The sequence below is a fragment of the Lissotriton helveticus genome, chromosome 9 (assembly GCF_964261635.1).
Source record: "Lissotriton helveticus chromosome 9, aLisHel1.1, whole genome shotgun sequence".
In the NCBI taxonomy this organism is placed as follows: Eukaryota; Metazoa; Chordata; class Amphibia; order Caudata; family Salamandridae; genus Lissotriton; species Lissotriton helveticus.
In genome coordinates, this window is record NC_136070.1 from 422480273 (window position 1) to 422500670 (window position 20398).

The following is a 20398-nucleotide window of genomic DNA, read 5'->3' on the forward strand; positions in this document are numbered from 1 at the left end:
AAAGTGATGATCACCCTGTTGTGCGCTCCACAAAGCCATACTTGGCACTGCATTAAAATGTCTTCAAAGCCCCTCTATGTAATAAATTCAAGGCATTTAAGGAAAAAAAATCTGAAAACTGCAAGACAACCTGAAAAATTATGCTGTCATTTCCTTTGTATTCTGTAGTCATCCTCTTGTTCACTGATGTTGTTGAAATGAGAAGTACTGCAAAATGAATCAGTGGGGCTGCACAGAGACCTGGGGATTGCGAGTTATTGAAGGGAGACCGGGAGGCAACCGACCCGGCCGGAGTTCAGCCTGCGGACGTGAGCGGAGGTGCACGGAGGCGGAGAGCGGGCTTACCGGGGCCAGTCAGGGGCACGTCTTACTCGGAGCAGCCCTCTCCTGTGGGTCCCTAAGAAGCAGGTGGTGTCCAGCAGCCAGGTGAGGGCTTCCAGTGCGAAACAAGAGATGCGATTGCCGCCATTTTCCTTAGGCGCAGGCCTGCCTGGGGGAAAGCTATGTTCGCCCAGGAAATAACTGGCAGGACGGATGGTCTCACAGCACAATTCTACAAAACCTTCAGCTCGGAACTCGTTCCCCAACTAACCACCCTTTTTAATCCCATTTGGTCCTCGTCATGGGTGACACTCACCATGAGCGAAGCATTAATCACTGTGATTCCTAAGGCTGGGAAAGACCCTCCGATCTGTAGCTCCTACCGCCCCATAGCACTTCTTAATCTGGACACCACATTGTGTTCCAAAATACTGGCCTCTCGTCTAGATAAATTGATGCCAGATCTCATACACCCGGATCAATCTGGTTTTATTAGGGGCAGACAAACACACGGTAATGTACGTAGGGTAATCCACTTAATTGAAAAAACGTCTAAAAACTGATCCCTGCCATACTCCTGGATCTGGACGCCGAAAAGGCGTTTGACCGGGTGGACTGGTCCTTTCTCTTTTAAGTCCTCCGCAGGTTTGGATTCTGCGACGCCTTTATCAATATGATGCAATCTAATTTCGCAGCCCTTAGTGCCAGAATTATGGTAAATGGGGTAGCACCGGACCCCTGTCCCTGCTACTCCTTGCGCTTAGCATTGAACCCTCAGTCACCTGAGATTAGAGGGGTGTCCTTCGGTCCCGACGACCATTAGATATCTCTGTTCGACGTCTTGCCCACACTGTCGGACCACCTGCAATCTCTGACCTCCTTACAAGGAGAATTGACCCGCTTCAAGCAGGTTGCTGGTCTCAAAATTAATCTTCCTAAGTCTTGCCTTCTTAACCTAACAATCCCGGAGGCGTAAAGGAGTGTGCTGATGGCATCTATGCCATTCCAACGTGCCAAGAAGGAATTGGCTTATCTAGGAATTAAATTAACCCCTAAAATATCAGACTTGTTTGCTGCTAATTATCTCCCGCTTCTTACCCAGCTACAAGCCGACCTTAAGCGCTGGTCACCCCTCTACCTGTCTTTGCTCGGCAGCATTCATGCCATTAAGTTGGTGATCCTTCCAAAATTTCTACACTTATTTCAGAGTCTCCTCATTAGCTTGGAGAACCGCTTCCTACATAGAGCGCATATAATGCTTAAAAATGAAATGTCGCAAAATAAGAGGCAGAGACGGTCATTTCATCTCTTATGGAAACCCACAGACGAAGGAGGTCTAGCGATGCCTGACCTGACACTCTTTTTATAAAGCAGCACAACTACGTGTCCTAGTCGAATGGTCCCAACGCGCGACGGCCAAACCCTGGTTACATATGGACCGGGTGATAGCGGGTCGGGTGATCTGGGATCTCCTCTGGAAGCCGAAACCTGACCGCCCAGCGCAACTGCTTATATTAGCACCCCTACCAAAACGACCCTTCACATCTGGGACGACGTATTGCGACAGACGGACTGGACAACGTTTCCATCCCCATTCACGCCTATACACTACAACCCAGCGTTCCCCCGCACTACAACCGGGTCCTTTCGACGCTTGGAGTGAGGGGGGTGATGTCTCGCTTTTACACATCTTTTCCATAACTGGGATGCCTCACTTTTGAAAACTGTCGGCGAGAATTGGCCCAAGTCAGAATACTTTCATTATCTCCAATTACATCACTGGGCCTTGCAGCCCGAGATCAGGGAAGGGACGACTAGGGAACCCACACCATTAGAACGCTAACTAATGTGGGCGGGCACAATGAAAGGGGCTATCTCCTTCCTATACACATTACTACTACACACTTTACCATCCCCCCGTTCTTGCTACCTTGACTTTTGGGAACGAACACTTGGGCAGGACATTACTGACACGCAATGGAAAGCTTTATGGAGGGACATACAACGCCACAACCACTGGTGCAGCAGGAGGCCCACTACAAGGTACTCTGACTGGTACCTATAACCCACTAAACTCAAAAAGATATTCCCCAACACAACAGACCTATGCTGGAGGGGTCGCGGCGGCCTCAGCGATTTTCATCACAGATGGTAGGACTGTCCGGTCATTCGCCCTTTTTAGGCCAAAATTCTCGCTCATATCGAAGACCTACTAGGGTATCCCATTCCTGATTCTCCTGAATTCGTGCTTTTGGGCCTTCGAGAGCCGAATCTGAAACATCATACTACATCGGATCAAGCCATCATGTGGCTATGTCTGGGTACGGCCAAAACTGCTGTGGCCACAGCCTGAAGAAGGTTGCTCCGGCTATGACTCAATGGCAGGCACGCTTATGGAGGGCATTAACCATGAAACGCATGAGTGACATTTATAGGGAGGCCTTTAAAAATTTCGAATTTGCTTGGGGTTCCTTAGTTTATTTCTTGTATACTGACCTACCATTGACTACCTGCTCCGTCGGGGTTAGAACATTACACTTATTCCAATTCTAAATGGCATAGCACATCGCAGACTACGCTCCGCATTACCCAGTCACCCAGGGTCACATATAGACTGGGTTTGACGCACCCAGCTTGTTGGTCTTTTTACCTATTTTCTTTGTGTTACGTTACATTCATCAGCTTCTTCTTAAGATAATGAAACACTTTGGTAATCTATATGTGACTCTGAGGCACTCGTAGCATCCTCCATGCTCAGTTCAAGTAATTAGCTCTAAGAACGCTGTATACGGGTGGAACGATTGTATGCATTACCATCTGCTATGATACTTTTTGTGTAAACTCAATAAAAATAAGTTTGACAAATGAATCATTGACACTAAGCAGCTGATTTTATGCGGTTTTATGTACAGAATATGGGGGCACTTGCAACATGAATCAACTTAGATTTCCTACCCAGGGAAGGTAAAAGATCACGGAAACTCTTATGAGCAGCAGACTTGAGTTGAATCCACCATGGGGGGTGGGGGAAGAGTCACATGCTGTAGACTGGTCCGACAAGCAGGCTTGTGTAGGTTTGTAGGAGGTACTGTGGAGGGAGCACCAGAGGAGAGGCTCATGGAAATGGAATGGAAGCAGAAAAGTCAGAGCAGGGAGCAGAGAGGCAGGAATAATGGGACCTAAATTGCCCAACTCGTCTGCCCTCTTATCTGGCAGTGCTTATACTGTCCTGGTAGGAGCTGTGCTTTCCTGCTTCATGGTGTTTGTCACAATCTGCAATCATAAGCAAACAGCAGTCTTGTGCCCACCCTCCGACTGTGTTCGCCAGTCGGACGCAACTATTTACCTGGGGATGCGCTTAGGATTGCTATAGTCATGGCCTTCCGGTGTATTATACTCCATTTCTCAAGTTGAACACATCAGCTTCTGATTGGCTGTGAGCAAGTGGGTGTGGCAAATCTGTCCCTAGTTAACCTTAATTTCATGTCTATTTGTCCCTCAGACAGAATAGACATTAAAACTGTTTGCCCCAGAAATAAATCTAGATGTCTCGGGCGTTGGACGATACTATTCCCCCACCCCTGAGAAGTGTTAATACACCTAAAACGTACTCTAAAAAAATAAACTCTTGAATAAGAAACTCCATGTATTACAGTTTGGTTACCTCACATGCAAGGTGGATGTAGTACATGGCTGTCATATTGTCTGTCTTTATTAGTACACTTAACCCCACCCTCCACCTCACCCCTCTGAATAAGCATATGAAGTGCTTTGAGCACTAGTCTGATAGCTAGTAGCTCTAAGTAGTCTATGTTGCGCTCCTTCTGATTGGCATTTCCTGAATGTGACCTCCCCTCCCACGAGAGATGCCTTGGTGTGGTGATGGTCACCTGCGGAAGGGAGTGTACAAAGGGTCCGTCAAGTAACAGGTTGTTGCTGATCCACCAAAGCATAGAAAGCTGAGCCCTGGTTGTTACCAATGCTAGATCCTCTCAATAACTTCCCACTTCTGCCCCCTGCCTTGATGGAGACTCTTGTATTCAGCGCAGGTGTAAGCTAGTGTTTAGTACAATCGCTGTGCATGAAACCTATATCACAGTTTCATGACAGTCTGATGAAGGAAAGGACAGTGTCTGAAAGAGGCATCAGCTGTTGGAATGCCATCCCTCTTTTTGTTTAGGTATGCTTACCTGTCGCTGCTTTTAGTCCCGGAGCCTACTAAGGGCTGGGCTTGTTGCTTTGGAGCTGTATTGACTGGTTTGTGGTAAGTGGACAATACTACCAGTTCAGGGTGTTTTCCTTCAAATGTACTAGTGATGAACTAGATGGATTGGCATGTTAAAGTACTTGTCTTTTTAGATACCGCCGTGACATGAAGTTTCCTAGGTATAGCAGGAGGCTAATTTCCTGCAAGGTGACCATCTGTAAGTCTTAGGAAGGACAAACCTGATCAGTGGTCTGGGATTGACTAGAGAGTGGTCCTTTTTGGGGATCAGGAAGTACACCAGTCCCGCTTTAGTATCTATGTACTGGTTGAGTGGCGCCAGAATAAAATTTAGCAGTTGGAAGGGGTTCAAATATCTATGACATTTAAACCTTTGCAATATATAACATTTGTTTAGTACTTGTGTCAGCACACATCCTGATTTGCACTAACCATATTGATTTGTAATTTTTTTATTTTTTTTTATTTCACGTTCCATAAAAGCTTTGCTAGTTTTTAATTTGGAGTAGTCCAGTGCTTTCAAAGAATTTGTGGATGTTTCATTTATTCATTTCTGGTACCTTGTGTTTATCATAAAACATTTTGTGACTTCTGTAGAAATGTCTTTAGCTGTGAAATTGACGCCCTACCAGTGACATATATAATTATTTATGATCAACTGAACAGTGGGGATATTTTTTCACTGAGGAATTAGGAGTGAAATCTAATAAACAATGAGAGCCAAACTAGAGTTTGATGTCACTCCTCCTAGATGAAATGCATCTTGTTCATTAACATTTACATGGCTATTATTATAGGTTACATGAGCCTATGTTTGAAATAACTTTACTTTTGCGTATGCATCTGTTTATTTGATGTGGATTTTAAAGTGGATAAATAGTTCTCGTGAATATTTTAATTGCAAGGTTCATCTAGGATGTATTTTAGAGGAAGCCCACACTAAATGTATTTTACACAATTTATTTGTTTTAACATTAGCTTATTTTGTATTATCTTTCTTATGCGTATATATTTTTTTTACCCCCTCAGGCTGCGGACCTGAGTAAACCAATAGACAAGCGAATATACAAAGGAACGCAACCTACGTGTCATGACTTCAATCATCTTACTGCAACAGCAGAAAGTGTCTCCCTTTTGGTTGGCTTTTCGGCGGGCCAAGTACAGCTTATAGATCCTATAAAAAAAGAAACTAGCAAACTATTTAATGAGGAAGTAAGTAGCTGTTGGAGTTGGTATGTATACACAGTACCTATATCGTTGTGCTTATTCTCAAACAGTAATGTGTATTTTAGTATAAAAATTGTGTTTAGGATTGTGCATTTTATTATAAGCTAGATATATTGAAGTAGTTCTATGGCTGTGTGTTTTTTCTCACATTGATAACGTTTTCTAGAACCTCTCCAGAAAACTGCCCAAGATTTGCATTCTCTACACTCTGACATCGAATACTTAGTCAACATAACATCATAATACAGAGAAATCGGTAAACTGTGACCCATTTAGCATTACATGAGAGAGGTGCGTATTAGGCAATCATCAGCCCTGTGAGACTCAACCGGAGCATTTGTGGACTCCAAACATCTTTTCACCTTGAGTAGACAAAATCACTGTAGGAGTTCACTTTTATTAAAAATCAAAAACCTATATTTGTGCCAATTATCAGTTAATTGTCTTAACTGATGTAGACGCTAAGGTTTTTGCTTCTCAATTACTGATTGTTTTGGAAAATTGGGCAGCATTGCAGGAAATAATCCCAATTAACCAGACAGTATTTTGTAAGGGCCAATCTACAATTACTAATTTGTTGGGCCTGACGTTACTAGATGAGCGGGCTGTTTTAAAAATACAAAATCTATACATTCGTTTTATAGATTTAGATTTAAAAACTGCCTTCGATTCAGTTCCATGAGCATCACTATGGCTTAAAAACTTGCAGGATTCCCCGAAAGCTGGTGAATGCTATAATACTCCTGTATACCAATACTTGGGTTCAAGTCAAGTTAATTGACGGTTAAAAAATTAACTTATAATGGCCTTAAACAAGGCTGTGTACTTTCACCTTGTTTTATAAAATATTTTTTTGTCAAACCTACTACAGCACCTTGAGACTGTCGATGCCCATCCTTTGAAACTTGCTGAAGTGCATTTTAGCTATTTACAATATGCTGATGATACGAATTTGTTGAGTCGAACTCAGTTAGGTTTACAAATATTGATTAATGCATTTGATGATTATATTTTAGCTAATGGTCTGTAACTGAATGTTAAAAAAAACGAAAATCATGAAAATTGCCCCAGTGAAACTTTAGACTAAATCATGGAGGGCTGAGGTGGGCCAGTTGAAGTGGTGAAGACACGTACATACGCGAGTATTCTATTTGATATTAGACTTGTTTAAAAGGATTTTTATAGTTTTTAGGGCATAAACGTAATCTTAAATTTACGCTTTCAAATGCTTATGTAAATCATTGAGATGTTGATCATATGAATATCTTAAAGTTTTGGGAGCTAAGCTACAGCCAACAATTGCATACGGCTCGCCTCTTACCAAGGGGATATATGCTATATTATTGGATTTACTAGTAATTAAGGCCTGTAAATCAGTCTTTGGAATCCCGAGGTCAATAGGCTAAGCCGAAATCAGATTAGAGTTTGGCCTCCAAAGACTGTCCATGGTGGTGCAAGGGTCATTTTTGTTTTGTTATGTATTACTTGTTTTCATCTGACCCTTGAGCAAATAATTGCTGGTGTGAAATCATTTTTACTGTCTACACAGACGCAAGGAGATCCAATATTTTAACATGCTTTCAGAGTTTTGATCTGCAGTCTAGGTTTCCAGGAATGACCATGCCCTGTTTTAAATAGTTTGAAAAAATATATGTTCAAATTAATTCACTTAATATGGATAAGGCAGCTTTTGTGCCATAAACGCTCTGGTTTAATTCTCATCAGCCCTATTTGAATGCTTATTTCTCTAGTCGTATGAAGGAAATGTTTTTAAAATTAAGACTTGGCATATACCCAACTAAGGAGGGCACGCCAACTTGGAAGCAACAATGGCCAACTACAGAATTTAGTTTGTGCAGGTGGCTGTGTGAAACCTTATTACATATTGTATCCTAAATTGCTTAACATGTTGTGCATTATTAAAACCTTTATTCCTTAAGGCTCGGGTAAGATTAGCATGCCCTGTCCTTATTTTATGTTTGAGTGCGTCGATTCCATTGATATGTCAAATGATAAACATTTTACCAATTGCTGGAAAACTGCTGGTGCCTGTAGTTTAAATTTACTTGTTTATAACTATTGTTAAAGGACATTTTAAAGGTTCGGAAAATATAAGGTTATAGTTTTCAGGCTACAGGTACTTTGATTATCTTTGTAGTTTGACCCAATAATTCATTTTTTTAGCAACTTCTGTAATCACGCTCTAAAGAGTATATGAAAGCATAGAGGCATTTTATTGTTCATTTGCACGATGGTACAAAATGTTTACAGCTCTCACACGTAGGCACTTTATAGCTCATTTGCACCATGTCACACAATAATTACAGCTTATATTGTATATTCCTGGGAACTTAATCATTGTTATTTATTTTATGATTAATGAACTGCGCTAAAAGATGTGGATATCTAGTATCAGTGTTCCAGTACAGCATGTAACCCTAGAAACATGTTTTGTGGGTACAGTTGTATATCAATTGGCGAATTAAAGAAACACAAATGGACCTATTTAATTAACATATTACATTTTTAAAATGATCAAGGGACTGTTTATTTTTATACTAATATTTTAATTGCAATGATTTTTGTTATTCAAGCAATAAAGAATTACTTACAAGGTAATGGCAACAATAGTGCTGAACAAAAAGAAAAGTAAAAAATATTGCAACACTAGAACAGTAATTCAAAATTTCTCTTCATCGGCTTTCTAACCATGCCCTTTCCCTCTCGAACTTATCTACTCTTAGCACCAAAAGGAGCCTGTTTTAATTTCTTAGATAGCCTTGCCCTCACCAGCATATATGTTAGTGGGACAGAAAAAGTATTATTCCATTAACCCCTTCCCTGCGGGGCATATTTCCCTGCTGTGCTGGGGGAGGGCGCCCCGGTGCTAATGACGAGCTCAGCTCGTCATGAGCCACGGTGGTCGTGTGCTCATGACAAGCTGAGCTCGTCATGACCACACCTGTTTCTTTAGAACGCTCGCACAGCAGGGGAATTTGCCCAGCGTGCGAGCGTTCTAACGGTCATGACGAGCTCAGCTCATCATGAGCACACGAGCACCGTGGTCATGAGCTTGGAGGCTTTTAAAAAGGATGTTGTTAGTCTCCTCTCTCAGCAGCTTTGGTGTCTTCAGGTAGTGCAATAAGCATGTCCGAATCTTGATGTGCCTTCCTACAGCCTTCAGAAAGGAAATGTTTACAGCTTTACTCTGTGTGACCCTAAACTTGATGCACCCTGGAAATGACCATTCATCTCTCCCCAAATAATGTTCTAATACAGCTTATATACCCTCCTTCTCAGTGAGGGGGCATATAGTAAATTCTGTATTAGACATAGCTTGCATGAATTTCATCTTCAACAGGGAGCTTTCAAGTTTGATGAAATAAAACAAAATCTGATTTTTCAAAACCCAAAATGAATCTGCGATTGCATGAAAGGTTAAAGAAAGCCATTCACATATGAATCCCTAACTCTAAACAGACTGGCTTCCTTCTGTGTTACCCAGCTCCTGGAACAATGTTTATTATTATTTTGTTACTCCATAGCAAAATCAACAGTATATTTTTAAAACTTTTTTTTTTTATTAGTTCCGAATTGAAAGACAAATACAAATGCTTCAAACCTGTACTACAGGCACATATACTACATTAACGTTGACTATAGTTGTATTCTAGATTACCATGCACATTTAGATTATTTACATTTATCAAATAAACCATTATTAATTATGTGATTCCAAGCATTGTAAATATGATCACTGCGGGGGACAATTATGGGTTCTGTCAAACATCATATTGACCTATCTTTACATGTTATGCCTTGTATATCAGCTTTCACCCTTCTCTTTATGGGGTACCACCATCGGACCTGCTGTCTAGTTAGTGTCTGAGTGGGCCACAGATATCCTTTGGCCTCGCCTGCAGTGCCTGTAGTCCAGCATATACCTCAGCGGACTCGCCACTAAATGCTGCATCTTTTAACCGGCCTTTTGTTTTTGGGGGTGGGCCCTTCATTCAGGAACCAAGCACTCTATGCTTTGCCAAGAGTATCGGCTCCACAGCCAACCTTTTTACTGCTACAGGGAGAGGAAAACTATAGCCCAGCACCATTAACCAAGGGAAGCACTCGATGTGTATGCCTAATATCTCACAGTTAACTTGTGCAGTTTCAGACCTGTAAACATTAACACATGGATATTCTCAGGCTAGGTGGAAAAAAAGCAGGCTGCACCTAGAAGACATCTTTAACAGTGTGAGGGTCTGGAGTGTTGAAAATTTGGTGAGTACAGTGTATTCAGGTACATAAAATGCAATAGTTTGCGCCTGTCTTTTATTTGTACATATTGAGTTTGAGCACAGCAATATGTCCAAATTCCATCTTCATTCCTCTAATTTAGATCCTGTTCCCATCTTTGCACAGCTTTGTCAGCAATCGTCACACAGTATATATATAACTTATACAGTCGGGAGACCCATCCCCGTGAGTCAGGGATCCCAGTGAGGTGCATAAGTGGAAGAAACAGTCAGCTCATCTGGTAATTTCAAATTCTGTAAAAGGTAAATGTATCCAAAGCATTGATGACGCTCCTCCCCTGGAATTGTGCCAACATTAGGAATTTGCCATGTATCAACAAATTACCTATTTTCAGTAGGCCTTTTTCTTATGTTGCTTATAACCCTAATAATTAAGTGTTCGAGGAGTTTTGGATTGTTAAACGTAAGAGCAAGGGGGGTAGAGCTGCTATATTCCCACCTCGTTAGCCAGGCCCAAATTGTTCAGTGCACAGTTTGTATGAGTTGTGTAAGCTTGGCAGTGATTATTTGTAGAAAAAGAAGTGCTGGGGCTCTAGTCAGGAAGCAGCTTGTACCAGCCCATTTCTCCTGTTGGCGTAGCCTAAAATAGGACCAACTACTAACCATGAAAGTGCAGAGAGGATGTGGTGTAATGGCCTTAGCTGCCAACTTCGGAGCTGGATCAATCAGGTTTGAGTCTCTACGTTAGCTTAACATCCTGTGATTCTGGGCAAATCACTTGCCCTATGTACCAAAGCATTTTCCCATAGACACAGAATGGGCATCTTTGACACATCAGGCCCTTAATCTCCTGGGGCCTACCTTAACTGGTGCTCATGAAAAATGCAAGTGCTGAGCACGAGAGCACTGGTTCGAATTAAGCACTGAAGCTTAAGTCTCCTGTGTGCAATTTATATGAGGCACACTGCACTGAACATCAGACCTGTACGGCACATAACAAGATTGCACCGAATGAAAGTATTTTATTTTTTATTATTGCATCATAATAAACATCAGTAGCATCACAAACATTGTTCCAGTAAATAAAGGTAGTGTTCAGGCACACAAAAATGCATTTATAGAAAGAGATAGATGTATATAGATCATTCATCAAAGCTCTCCTTCACAGTTATTGGCGAACACTTGCAGATGGTGCTGGCGCAAAACTGGATAAAGCCTTCCAAAATATCGCAACAAGATTGAAAGAGCTTCGCTCCAAGAATTCCTACAAAATACTTTTGTTTACAGCACATCAACCACAAACAGACATGTTTCGACCATCAAGGTCTTGGTCACGTGACCAAGACTTTAATTGTCCCGAATAGAAACATTCACGTTGGGCCAAGTCCCTATAAGTGAAGCGAGTTGTGCTAAGCTCAGCCAACACACTTGAGTTCCCGTGTCGAGCGTGTGCATGCTCCAGCTAGGGAAACCCGGTTTCCACAGGATGATACCTTGGATATGAACCTTAAAAGTGTCCTAGATTGTAGAGAAACGCTTTACTGACTCCTCGTTGCGTTTTTCTAAAACTCCGCTATAGCCTCTTGAATGTTGAAAACTATCTTGGAGGGACTTCGAAAGTGAATTTCAATATTCTGTAGTGAAGGGGGTGCCGAGCAACTGCAAAAAGCACAGAGGAGTTACCTGAGAGTTTACAAGACAGATAGTTGATGTCAGTGGCCTATAATAGTGTGTCTGATGCACGTCATCCAGACGTTGATGCAGTAATGTGTATTAGGACAGATGAAGAGGACATTTAAAGTATTTTTCTAGATCTCAGACCACAAGACCCCCTTTTTCAAATGGTAATGTATGGGTCTCCCAGTTTAATCTAATCTAGGCTTTGTTCCACACCCACATCAGCCGAATAAATAAGAATCTCAGCTTAGCAAAGAAACATTTACTCAGTGGAGTAATGAGATTTTTTTTTAAATAGATATAAAATCCTGACTAATACTATCCTTTTAATCAGGACAGTCCTGCCCACCATGGATAAGCAATAGTGTTACCTCGAACACACATGACAATGGGAGGACTGCTTTCAATTAGTCTAAGCACTGGCAGTGTGTTCATAGCGATAGGATTATCAATCTTTCAATTAGTCCTGCAAGCTTTTTTATCATTGGGCCATAATTGTCTCTAATCACAGTTGCCGGTTATTGATGATGCAAGTACCAAAGTAGCAGACTTATTCCTCGCGGGTCATTACTCAAATTACACGGAGGTTCGTGGCTCACCGTGTCATCAGCCCAGCAGCACACCGGTCTCCCAGCCCACTTCTCGCCGCACCCGCTCCGCGGGTGCCGCTTCGTAGGTGGACGCTGGTGGAGACAATAACTTTTGAGGCATTCCATCGTCCAGGCGGCAAGGCGGTAAGGGGCGCGAGGAACCAGCGGGGCTGCGAGCGTGCGGGGACTTCATTTCCCAGAAGTCCCTGCAAGACCGACGGAGAGCTTCCGGTCCGCTCTCCCTGCTGGCCCGCCCCCCGCCCACCAAGGCTGATAATAGCGTTCCTGCTTGTCCACTCTGCGGGTCATTACTCAAATTACACGGAGGTTCGTGGCTCACCGTGCCATCAGCCCAGCAGCACACCGGTCTCCCAGCCCACTTCTCGCCGCACCCGCTCCGCGGGTGCCGCTTCGTAGGTGGACGCTGGTGGAGACAGTAACTTTTGAGAGGCATTCCATCGTCCAGGCGGCAAGGCGGTAAGGGGCGCGAGGAACCAGCGGGGCTGCGAGCGTGCGGGGACTTCATTTCCCAGAAGTCCCTGCAAGACCGACGGAGAGCTTCCGGTCCGCTCTCCCTGCTGGCCCGCCCCCCGCCCTATTATATCTTTTTCATACTCCCGCAGCGCGGGACGCAGCCAGGGCGAAGACTGGGCGAAGACTGGGCGAAGACTGGGCGAAGACTGGGCAAAGACAGGGCCGTTTGAGGCCGTTCGAGGACGGCAGAGGACGGCCACGGGCCAGACCCCCTGCATTTATTCTGTTCCATCAAATGCAAGGTAGGCGTCCCAGTGATACTTACCCTACATTCCAACATAGTGTGGCCAGACTTAGGACTCACCAATTATTTTCCGTGAGGCCTACCTCGCGGTTCCTGACTTATATCGCAGACGATCACTATGCGTCCCAAAACTAGAAGCAACACTAAAAAAGCTACGGCTGTGGCAAAAGTGACCGGCCCCATAGCTCTCTTCATATCCCGGGTCAATGAAACCATCGATAAGAGCATTATCCTGTTGGAGAAAAGAGTCTCCCTGGACCTTATGCAGGCTAAACGTTCCTCTCTGGGTTCTTTCGCAACCGCAAGCTCCCCCGCCCACCAGGCCGTGAACAACTGCTCTTTACCATTACCTCTAACTACCGTTCCCACGCTGACTGTCCCAAATGCTGTAGACTTATCCGTGACCCAATCAGACTCCGATTTCTCATATGTTGACCTTGAGGCAACTCCAGACTTAGAAGCCTGCCAATCACCAACTGACAAACCAGAGCAGAGCGTAACTAGTCAATCCATCCTACCCGATACAGAAATGACCTTAGAACTGATAAAAACAAGGAAAGACACCTCCACTTTCACCAAGGCTATGCCAAACATTAAGGAAAAACCTAAAGCAAAAATCAAGAATCATAACTTGATCACGCCCACAATAGCGGCACAAATTAAACCTTTAATATCGAAGCTGGACAGACTCACCTCACTAATCAATTCGAAATGTGGTAGTAAGATAGGCGGTTATGGCCCCGATCAAACGCATGGGGTAAAAGAAATACTTCCTAAAAAAACATCCTGTACCGGGAGGCAAGATGGCGGCCGTGTGAGACGGTCGGAAAGCAGCGCGCGTGAGGAGGAGTGCAATGTCGAGATATGACCCCATATCCCCCTAACAAAGGCTGTTTTAGGGTGTTTGATGTAACCCGTGAGTGATTTTTACCACGAGACGGAAGAACACGGGTAAAAAAGAAACTCGCACCGAAGAAGACGCGGCTTGATGAAATTGACGTGCAGTCAGCCGCTGAAGCGGCTGCTACTGGAGGTGGTTCAGCTGACGCGGCGGTTCAGAGGCGGTTCAGAGGCGGAGCTGTCATCAGACTGCAAGCAGAGGCGGCGGAGCTCGCAGAGGTAACATTCAGGGACGAAGCCTTGCGGAGCCGGTTTCAAAAACAGCGTTTTCAGCGGAGAAGAAAGTCCCGGGCTGAAAAACAACTGAAGCTGGAGCTGGATCTTAATCTCTCGAGAGGCGGGGAGGCGAAGAGTTCCTACACTCTGGAGGATGCTGGCGTTCTGCAGACGGAGATTACCGAAAACGGAGACACTTTAGGTGGTAAGGAGGCATTTGGGCCAGAGGAGAGGCGGAGGGCAATTATGGCTCCCAAGATGAGCGCCAGTGCTAAAGTAGCGGCTAGAAGAAAAGCAACAGCGAAGCTAGCAGAATCAATGGTGGACAATGATGGTAGTAAAAGGAAGAAACAAGGCTCCCCTCTAGTAAAACAAATGGTACAGCAGGGTGCTAGTAAAGGGAACCCGGACAATCTGGGCACTATTCCAATATCAGATATCTTCCAAAAGCTGAATAAGAATAAAGATATGAAAGATCAGAAGGAAGATGACATACAGGTTCCCCCGGATAATGGTAATGAAGAGGTATCCCCTGGTATTACAGCTGATGGTCTTGCTGAACAGTCAGATACTGTAGTAATGGTGGAAGGGAAAGAACAGCAAGTGGAGATCCCGGCAGCAGACCAGCTGGGTGACAGTAAAACCTTACACCATGGCTCAGAAGAGATTTTGGAGGACGACACAGGGGGGAGTAGTTGTAGTAAAAAAGAAGCCCCAAGTGAGGCATTCTTTTCGGTATCTGAGGGTGGTGAATGGTCAGAGGAAGGAGACGATAGCTTGGATCAAGAAATCAGCGATATAGAGACCGGCAGCGATTCAGAACCTGAGGAAAGCAGCCCCCCAAGCACAGCAGTAAAAATGGTGGTGAAATCGAAAATACTTAATCAAAACAAAGAGCTACCACAATCGAATGCTTCCTTAGACAGCCCAGAGGGGGACTCAGCACAAATGTCGCTCCTGGAGATCATTCACCAGGAGATATTGGCTCACAGAGAGGAAGCGAGGCAAGATAGTCGGAAATCCCAGGCGGCTGTCAGGAAAATGCAAGGGGTGGTGAGAAAGCTGACCAAGGCCTGTATGAACCTGGGTGAGCGAGTGACTAATCTGGAAGACAGAGTGGTTTCCACAGAAGCTGATTCAGCAGCAGCAGTTAATAAAGTCGACATGCAAGCAAAACAGCTTACCGATATCCAGTGGAAACTGGAGTCGTTAGAAAATAGATCGCGGCAAAACAACCTTCGTATCCTTGGAATCCCTGAAGGGGTTGAGGGGACAGATATGAAATCATTTATCGTCAAACTTTTTGTGTCTGCCTTCAAGGAGTTGAAAGATTGGGATTTTGATAGGGAGATTCAGAGAGCACATCGTACCCCGGCCAACATCTATAAAAAGGCAAAAGAGGGAGATAAGCCTAGGGCAATCTTAATCTTTCTGGGCAACTTTAATTTGAGACAAGCAATCTCTGAGAGGGCGAGACCGGATAAAAAAAAGACAGTTGATGAATATACCTTCTTTGTTCGCCCTGATTTCTGCCATATGACAGTCGAGAGACGCTGGAGACTACGGCAGATGATCAAACCTTTTCAGGACAAGGGTATGCAGGCTTATTTGATCAACCCCGCCCAGCTGAAAGTAATACAGGATGGAAAAACACTTTATTTCTCTTCAGAGATTAAAGCTAAAGAGTATTTGATGTCATAGAGGGAGTAATTGGAGTGCTAAAATGGTGATCCAAGTTGGGAATGGGGGTATTGATGAATATTATTTCTATGTGGAGTGAACAGACTAGGGTATACTCTTGTGTTTTGTGTTTCACTGAGGGAGTACAAAGAAAATGGCAGATTCTAACCCGGTAATTAGATGTGTGGTGGAGGGGTGGAGGGGTTTGAAAAAGGTAGGGGATTACAATGGGATCATAATGTAAATTTGGTAAGGGTCAAACTAAGGAAAAAAAAAAAAAAGAAAAATAAAGGTAGAGTAGGGGTCACTTCTCCTCACATTAAGCTGTAACCATCACGTGCACAGACCAGCGGTCTGAGCGCCTCAAGACAAGGGGGGGGGTGGAGGGGGGGCTCCATCCTGGAGCTCAATAGCGGGAGGGAGAGAGTGCAGTGGGAGGAGTGGGGGGGGGGGAGGGGAGGGGGGGGCGGAAATTTTGAAAAGGCATGAGATGGAAAGGAATAGCTTTCAGGTTGATATCAGTTATCTGGATAAGAGTCAATGTAGGAAAGGCAAACATGTAAAATATGTCAGACATTAGAATTTGTAGTATTACTACAGGGGGTTTAAATGAGTGGAAGAAGCGGCAGAGATTGAGCCATCTGGTCAGAACAAACAATATCGATATAGTCTGTGTTCAGGAAACCCATATTCCTTGGAATAAAAGAAAGATTTTGGAAATGTATGGGTTTACCCTGATTGGATGCTCCACTCAATCATCAATGACAAGAGGAGTGGCCATATTAGCCAAAAATCATCTAGGTGGAGCAAAACGTATTAAAACGGATGGCTCAGGTAGATGGTTATTGGCGGAAATGAATATGGGGCTCACACTATGTGTAATATATGGTCCGAATGAGGATGATCCTATGATTTATGATAAGTTGGAAGAGGAAATGGCCAATTGGACTGTCCCAATGATAGTATGTGGGGATATGAATATTTCTGCAGACTGGCACCCGGGGAACAAATATATAGGCCGCAAACGAAAGGTTAACGCAGCTATAAGCTCCATGATGCAGTCTCATGGCCTGTTAGACGTATGGGGGGATAAGATGCCAGGTGATCGTGGGTATACATATTTTTCCCATCCAGCACAAAAGTATTCTAAGTTAGACTATTTTTTCATTACAAGAGGGGAGATAGGTAGGGTTAATATTCAGAAATTAATCTTGGTAATTTCTGATCATAATCCTCTGATACTCTCTTATAAAGCTCCCAGTGTATTAAGGAAAACTTCTAGATGGACTTTTGATAGAAAATTATTAAATGAAGAAAGGTTTGTAAAGCATATGAAAAGATGGTCAAAGGAATTCTTTGATTGTAATAGATATAGCGCCTCCAGAAATGGAGTCTGGGATTCGTATAAAGCTGCATTAAGGGGGGAAGACTATCAGCTGTGCAACAAGAATTAGGAAAGAGGATAAAAGCAAGATAGATAAACTTATAGCAGATCTGGCAGAAGTAGAGAGATATCATATTGACGAAATAACAACCGGCAAAGATAGTAGTGAGACTACTAGAAATATGGCCAGGATCAAGGGTGACCTTTTAAAAATAATCACTCAGAAAGAGATTTGTGAATATCAGACGCAAAGAGCTAGGCGCTATGAGACAGGGGAACAGGCTGGCAGAGCTTTAGCACTGCGCATAAGACAAGATTTGACTAGAAACAAAATCAGTAAGATTAACTATAATGGAAGAGAATATAATGACCCAAACTCTATAATACAGGTGTTTCAAGAATTCTATCAAAAACTCTATGATCAGGAGCCAGGAGTGGTATTTCCTATGCAAGACCAATTTCTTATAACACCTAGGGTAGAGGAGGAAGATAGAGATCGTCTGGAATTGGGCATTACAAGTGAGGAGATAAAAAATGCTCTGAATGAACTGGCACTGGGTAGAGCAGCAGGTCCAGATGGGATCCCGATCGAGGTTTATAGGGCTTTGAGTGAAGAAATTCTTCCAATACTGGAGGATCTTTTTAATGGAGTCATATGTTCAGGTGTTATTCCGGATACTTGGAAGCAGACTAATATTGTGGTATTCCACAAAAAGGGAAAGCCAGAGGAGAACCCCGGCTCATATAGGCCGATTTCCTTAATAAATACAGATGCGAAACTATACTCAAAAGTTTGGGCTAAAAGACTAGGAGGGATCATAGGTCAACTTGTATCACCCTGGCAGCATGGGTTTGTCCCAGGGCGAGGCACCACTGAACATATAGCCAGGGCTATTTCACTATTTGATGCTGTTGCAGTTACAGGGAGTGACATGGCTATGATCTTATTGGATGCCGAGAAGGCGTTCGACCGTGTTGTCTGGGATTTTATGTGGGAGGTGTTGGAGAAAAGGGGTTTCGGAGGAAACTGTAGGAAAGGTATTAAGGCTATGTATACGGAACCGGTCGCCAGGATCATTACTATGGGGCTTCAATCAGAGGAGGTAACGATCAAAAGAGGTACACGCCAGGGCTGTCCATGCTCACCCATATTGTTCGCACTATATATAGACCCGCTGATTAGGAACATTTTGGCTTCAGATAGAATATCCCCTGTTATATCTTACGGTCATACTACTAAGATATTAGCGTATGCGGACGATTTGGCAATTGTTACAAATAAGCCGGATATAGCAATACAGGAACTAAATAATTTGGCTCAGCAGTTTGGGACATATTCAGGGTATAAACTTAATACTGAGAAAACTATAATAATTTGCACAAAGACTATTCAGAAAAGAGATCAAAGATATGTCGATGCTGCAATTTATCTGGGAGTTAAAATTAATGCTGACGTGGGTAAAATAACTCAGGAAAATTATTCGCCAGTACTAGCGGCGATGGAGAAAGATTTGAGGAGAATTGATGTGTTACATTTGTCTTTGATTGGACGAGTTAATGTTCTTAAAATGACAATGTTTCCGAAACTGTTGTATTTATTCCGTGCTATTCCCTTATTAATTATTATTATTATTATTATTATTAAACCCTCTTTAGACCCGCAGGACTTCGCCAACTACAGGCCCATATCCCTTCTCCCTGGAAACAGCAAGATCGCAGAGAAGCTGGTAAATAAACAACTATCGCTTTTCTTAGAAAGTAACAACCTCTTAGCGGCCTCCCAGACAGGATTTCGTCCAGGGCAGGGCACTGACATCGCCCTCCTGACAGCAGTGGAGAAGGCCAGAAGCATTCTGGACACAGGAGGATCAGTGGCAGTGATCCTCCTAGACCTCAGCGCGGCCTTCGACACTGTAGACCATCCCACCCTAATCCACCGACTGGGAGAGATCGGATTAAAGGGTCTGGCCCTGAAATGGCTAGAATCCTTTCTGACTGGACGCTCCTTCCAGGTGCGGGAAAACGACAGCTGCTCATCCATCATCCCCCTCCGGTGTGGAGTGCCACAGGGCTCATCTCTGAGCCCTACACTTTTCAACGTGTACATGGCCCCACTGGAGAAGAGGGTCAGCTCGTACGGCGTGTCAGTCATCAACTACGCCGACGACACTCAGCTGGTCGTTACTCTTTCCCACCCTCACCACGCTCCTTCCGACCTCCACAGCTGCCTTTCCGAAGTCCACCGATGGATGAATCTCTCCTCCTTGAAATTGAACGGGTCCAAGACCGAGATCCTCCTGATGGGCCACAATGGGCCCTCTTTACCATCTTACCTTTGGCCCAGGTGCCTAGGGGACCCTCCCGCACCAAAGGAAGAGGTCAAGAGCCTTGGTGTGTGGATTGAGAAAGACATGAGTTTTAAAACCCAGGCAAAGAGAACCGCAGGGACATGCTTTGGACTACTCAGAGCCTGCAGGAAGATCTTTCCCCTGCTCCCAGAGACCGCAAGGAGGCTCCTCATCCAGGGTCTAATCCTGGCAAGATTAGACTACTGTAACGCTATATACTTGGGAGCCCCTGAAGCCACCTTGAATTCACTGCAGAAAGTCCAAAATGCCGCAGCCCGCCTACTTACGGGCACACCTGGAAGATCCTCCGCCAGGCCGGCCCTCAACTCTCTCCACTGGCTCCCAGTCAGAGAAAGGGTCCTGTTCAAAGCCCTCTGTCTGGCCCATAAAACACTCAACAACAACGGTCCCCCTCTTCTGAAAGAACTTTTAATCCCATACAAAGCAAAGAGGGATCTCCGGTCCAATGCAGAAAACCTTATTTCAGTCCCTAGAGTGAGAAAAGCTAAGACCGGTGGCCGTCGCTTCTCGGTTCACACGGCGAAACGATGGAACCAGTTACCCCGCAAACTTAGGACAGAACCGAACTATCTCCAGTTCAGAAAGACCTTAAAGACCTTCCTTTTCCCGCAAATATAATCCCACTAGTCGGCTAAAACCCCTGGAGAAGCAGATTAGCGCTGGGATGCTCTTCGGAGTTACTACGCGCTTTACAAAACCATTAAATAAATAAAATAAAATAAATAAATAATTGATGAAGCCTTGATGAAAAAAATGGAATCAGTTTTCTCACAGTTTC

At 43.9% G+C, this 20398-nt stretch overlaps 1 protein-coding gene across 6 annotated transcripts in view; it reads left to right on the top strand.

Moving 5' to 3' along the window:
• WDR20 (WD repeat domain 20) overlaps positions 1 to 20398 on the top strand; it is a 151637-nt gene that overhangs the window by 36690 nt on the left and 94549 nt on the right. For 4 of the 6 annotated variants that reach the window (XM_078660199.1, XM_078660200.1, XM_078660195.1 and 1 more), the window contains exon 2: positions 5576 to 5758. In XM_078660199.1, coding sequence (XP_078516325.1) covers positions 5576 to 5758 — 183 coding nt within the window. Of the gene's footprint in view, positions 1 to 5575; positions 5759 to 9976; positions 10052 to 20398 lie in introns of those variants that run through there. The other 2 variants (XM_078660196.1, XM_078660198.1) reach the window with 2 other exon arrangements.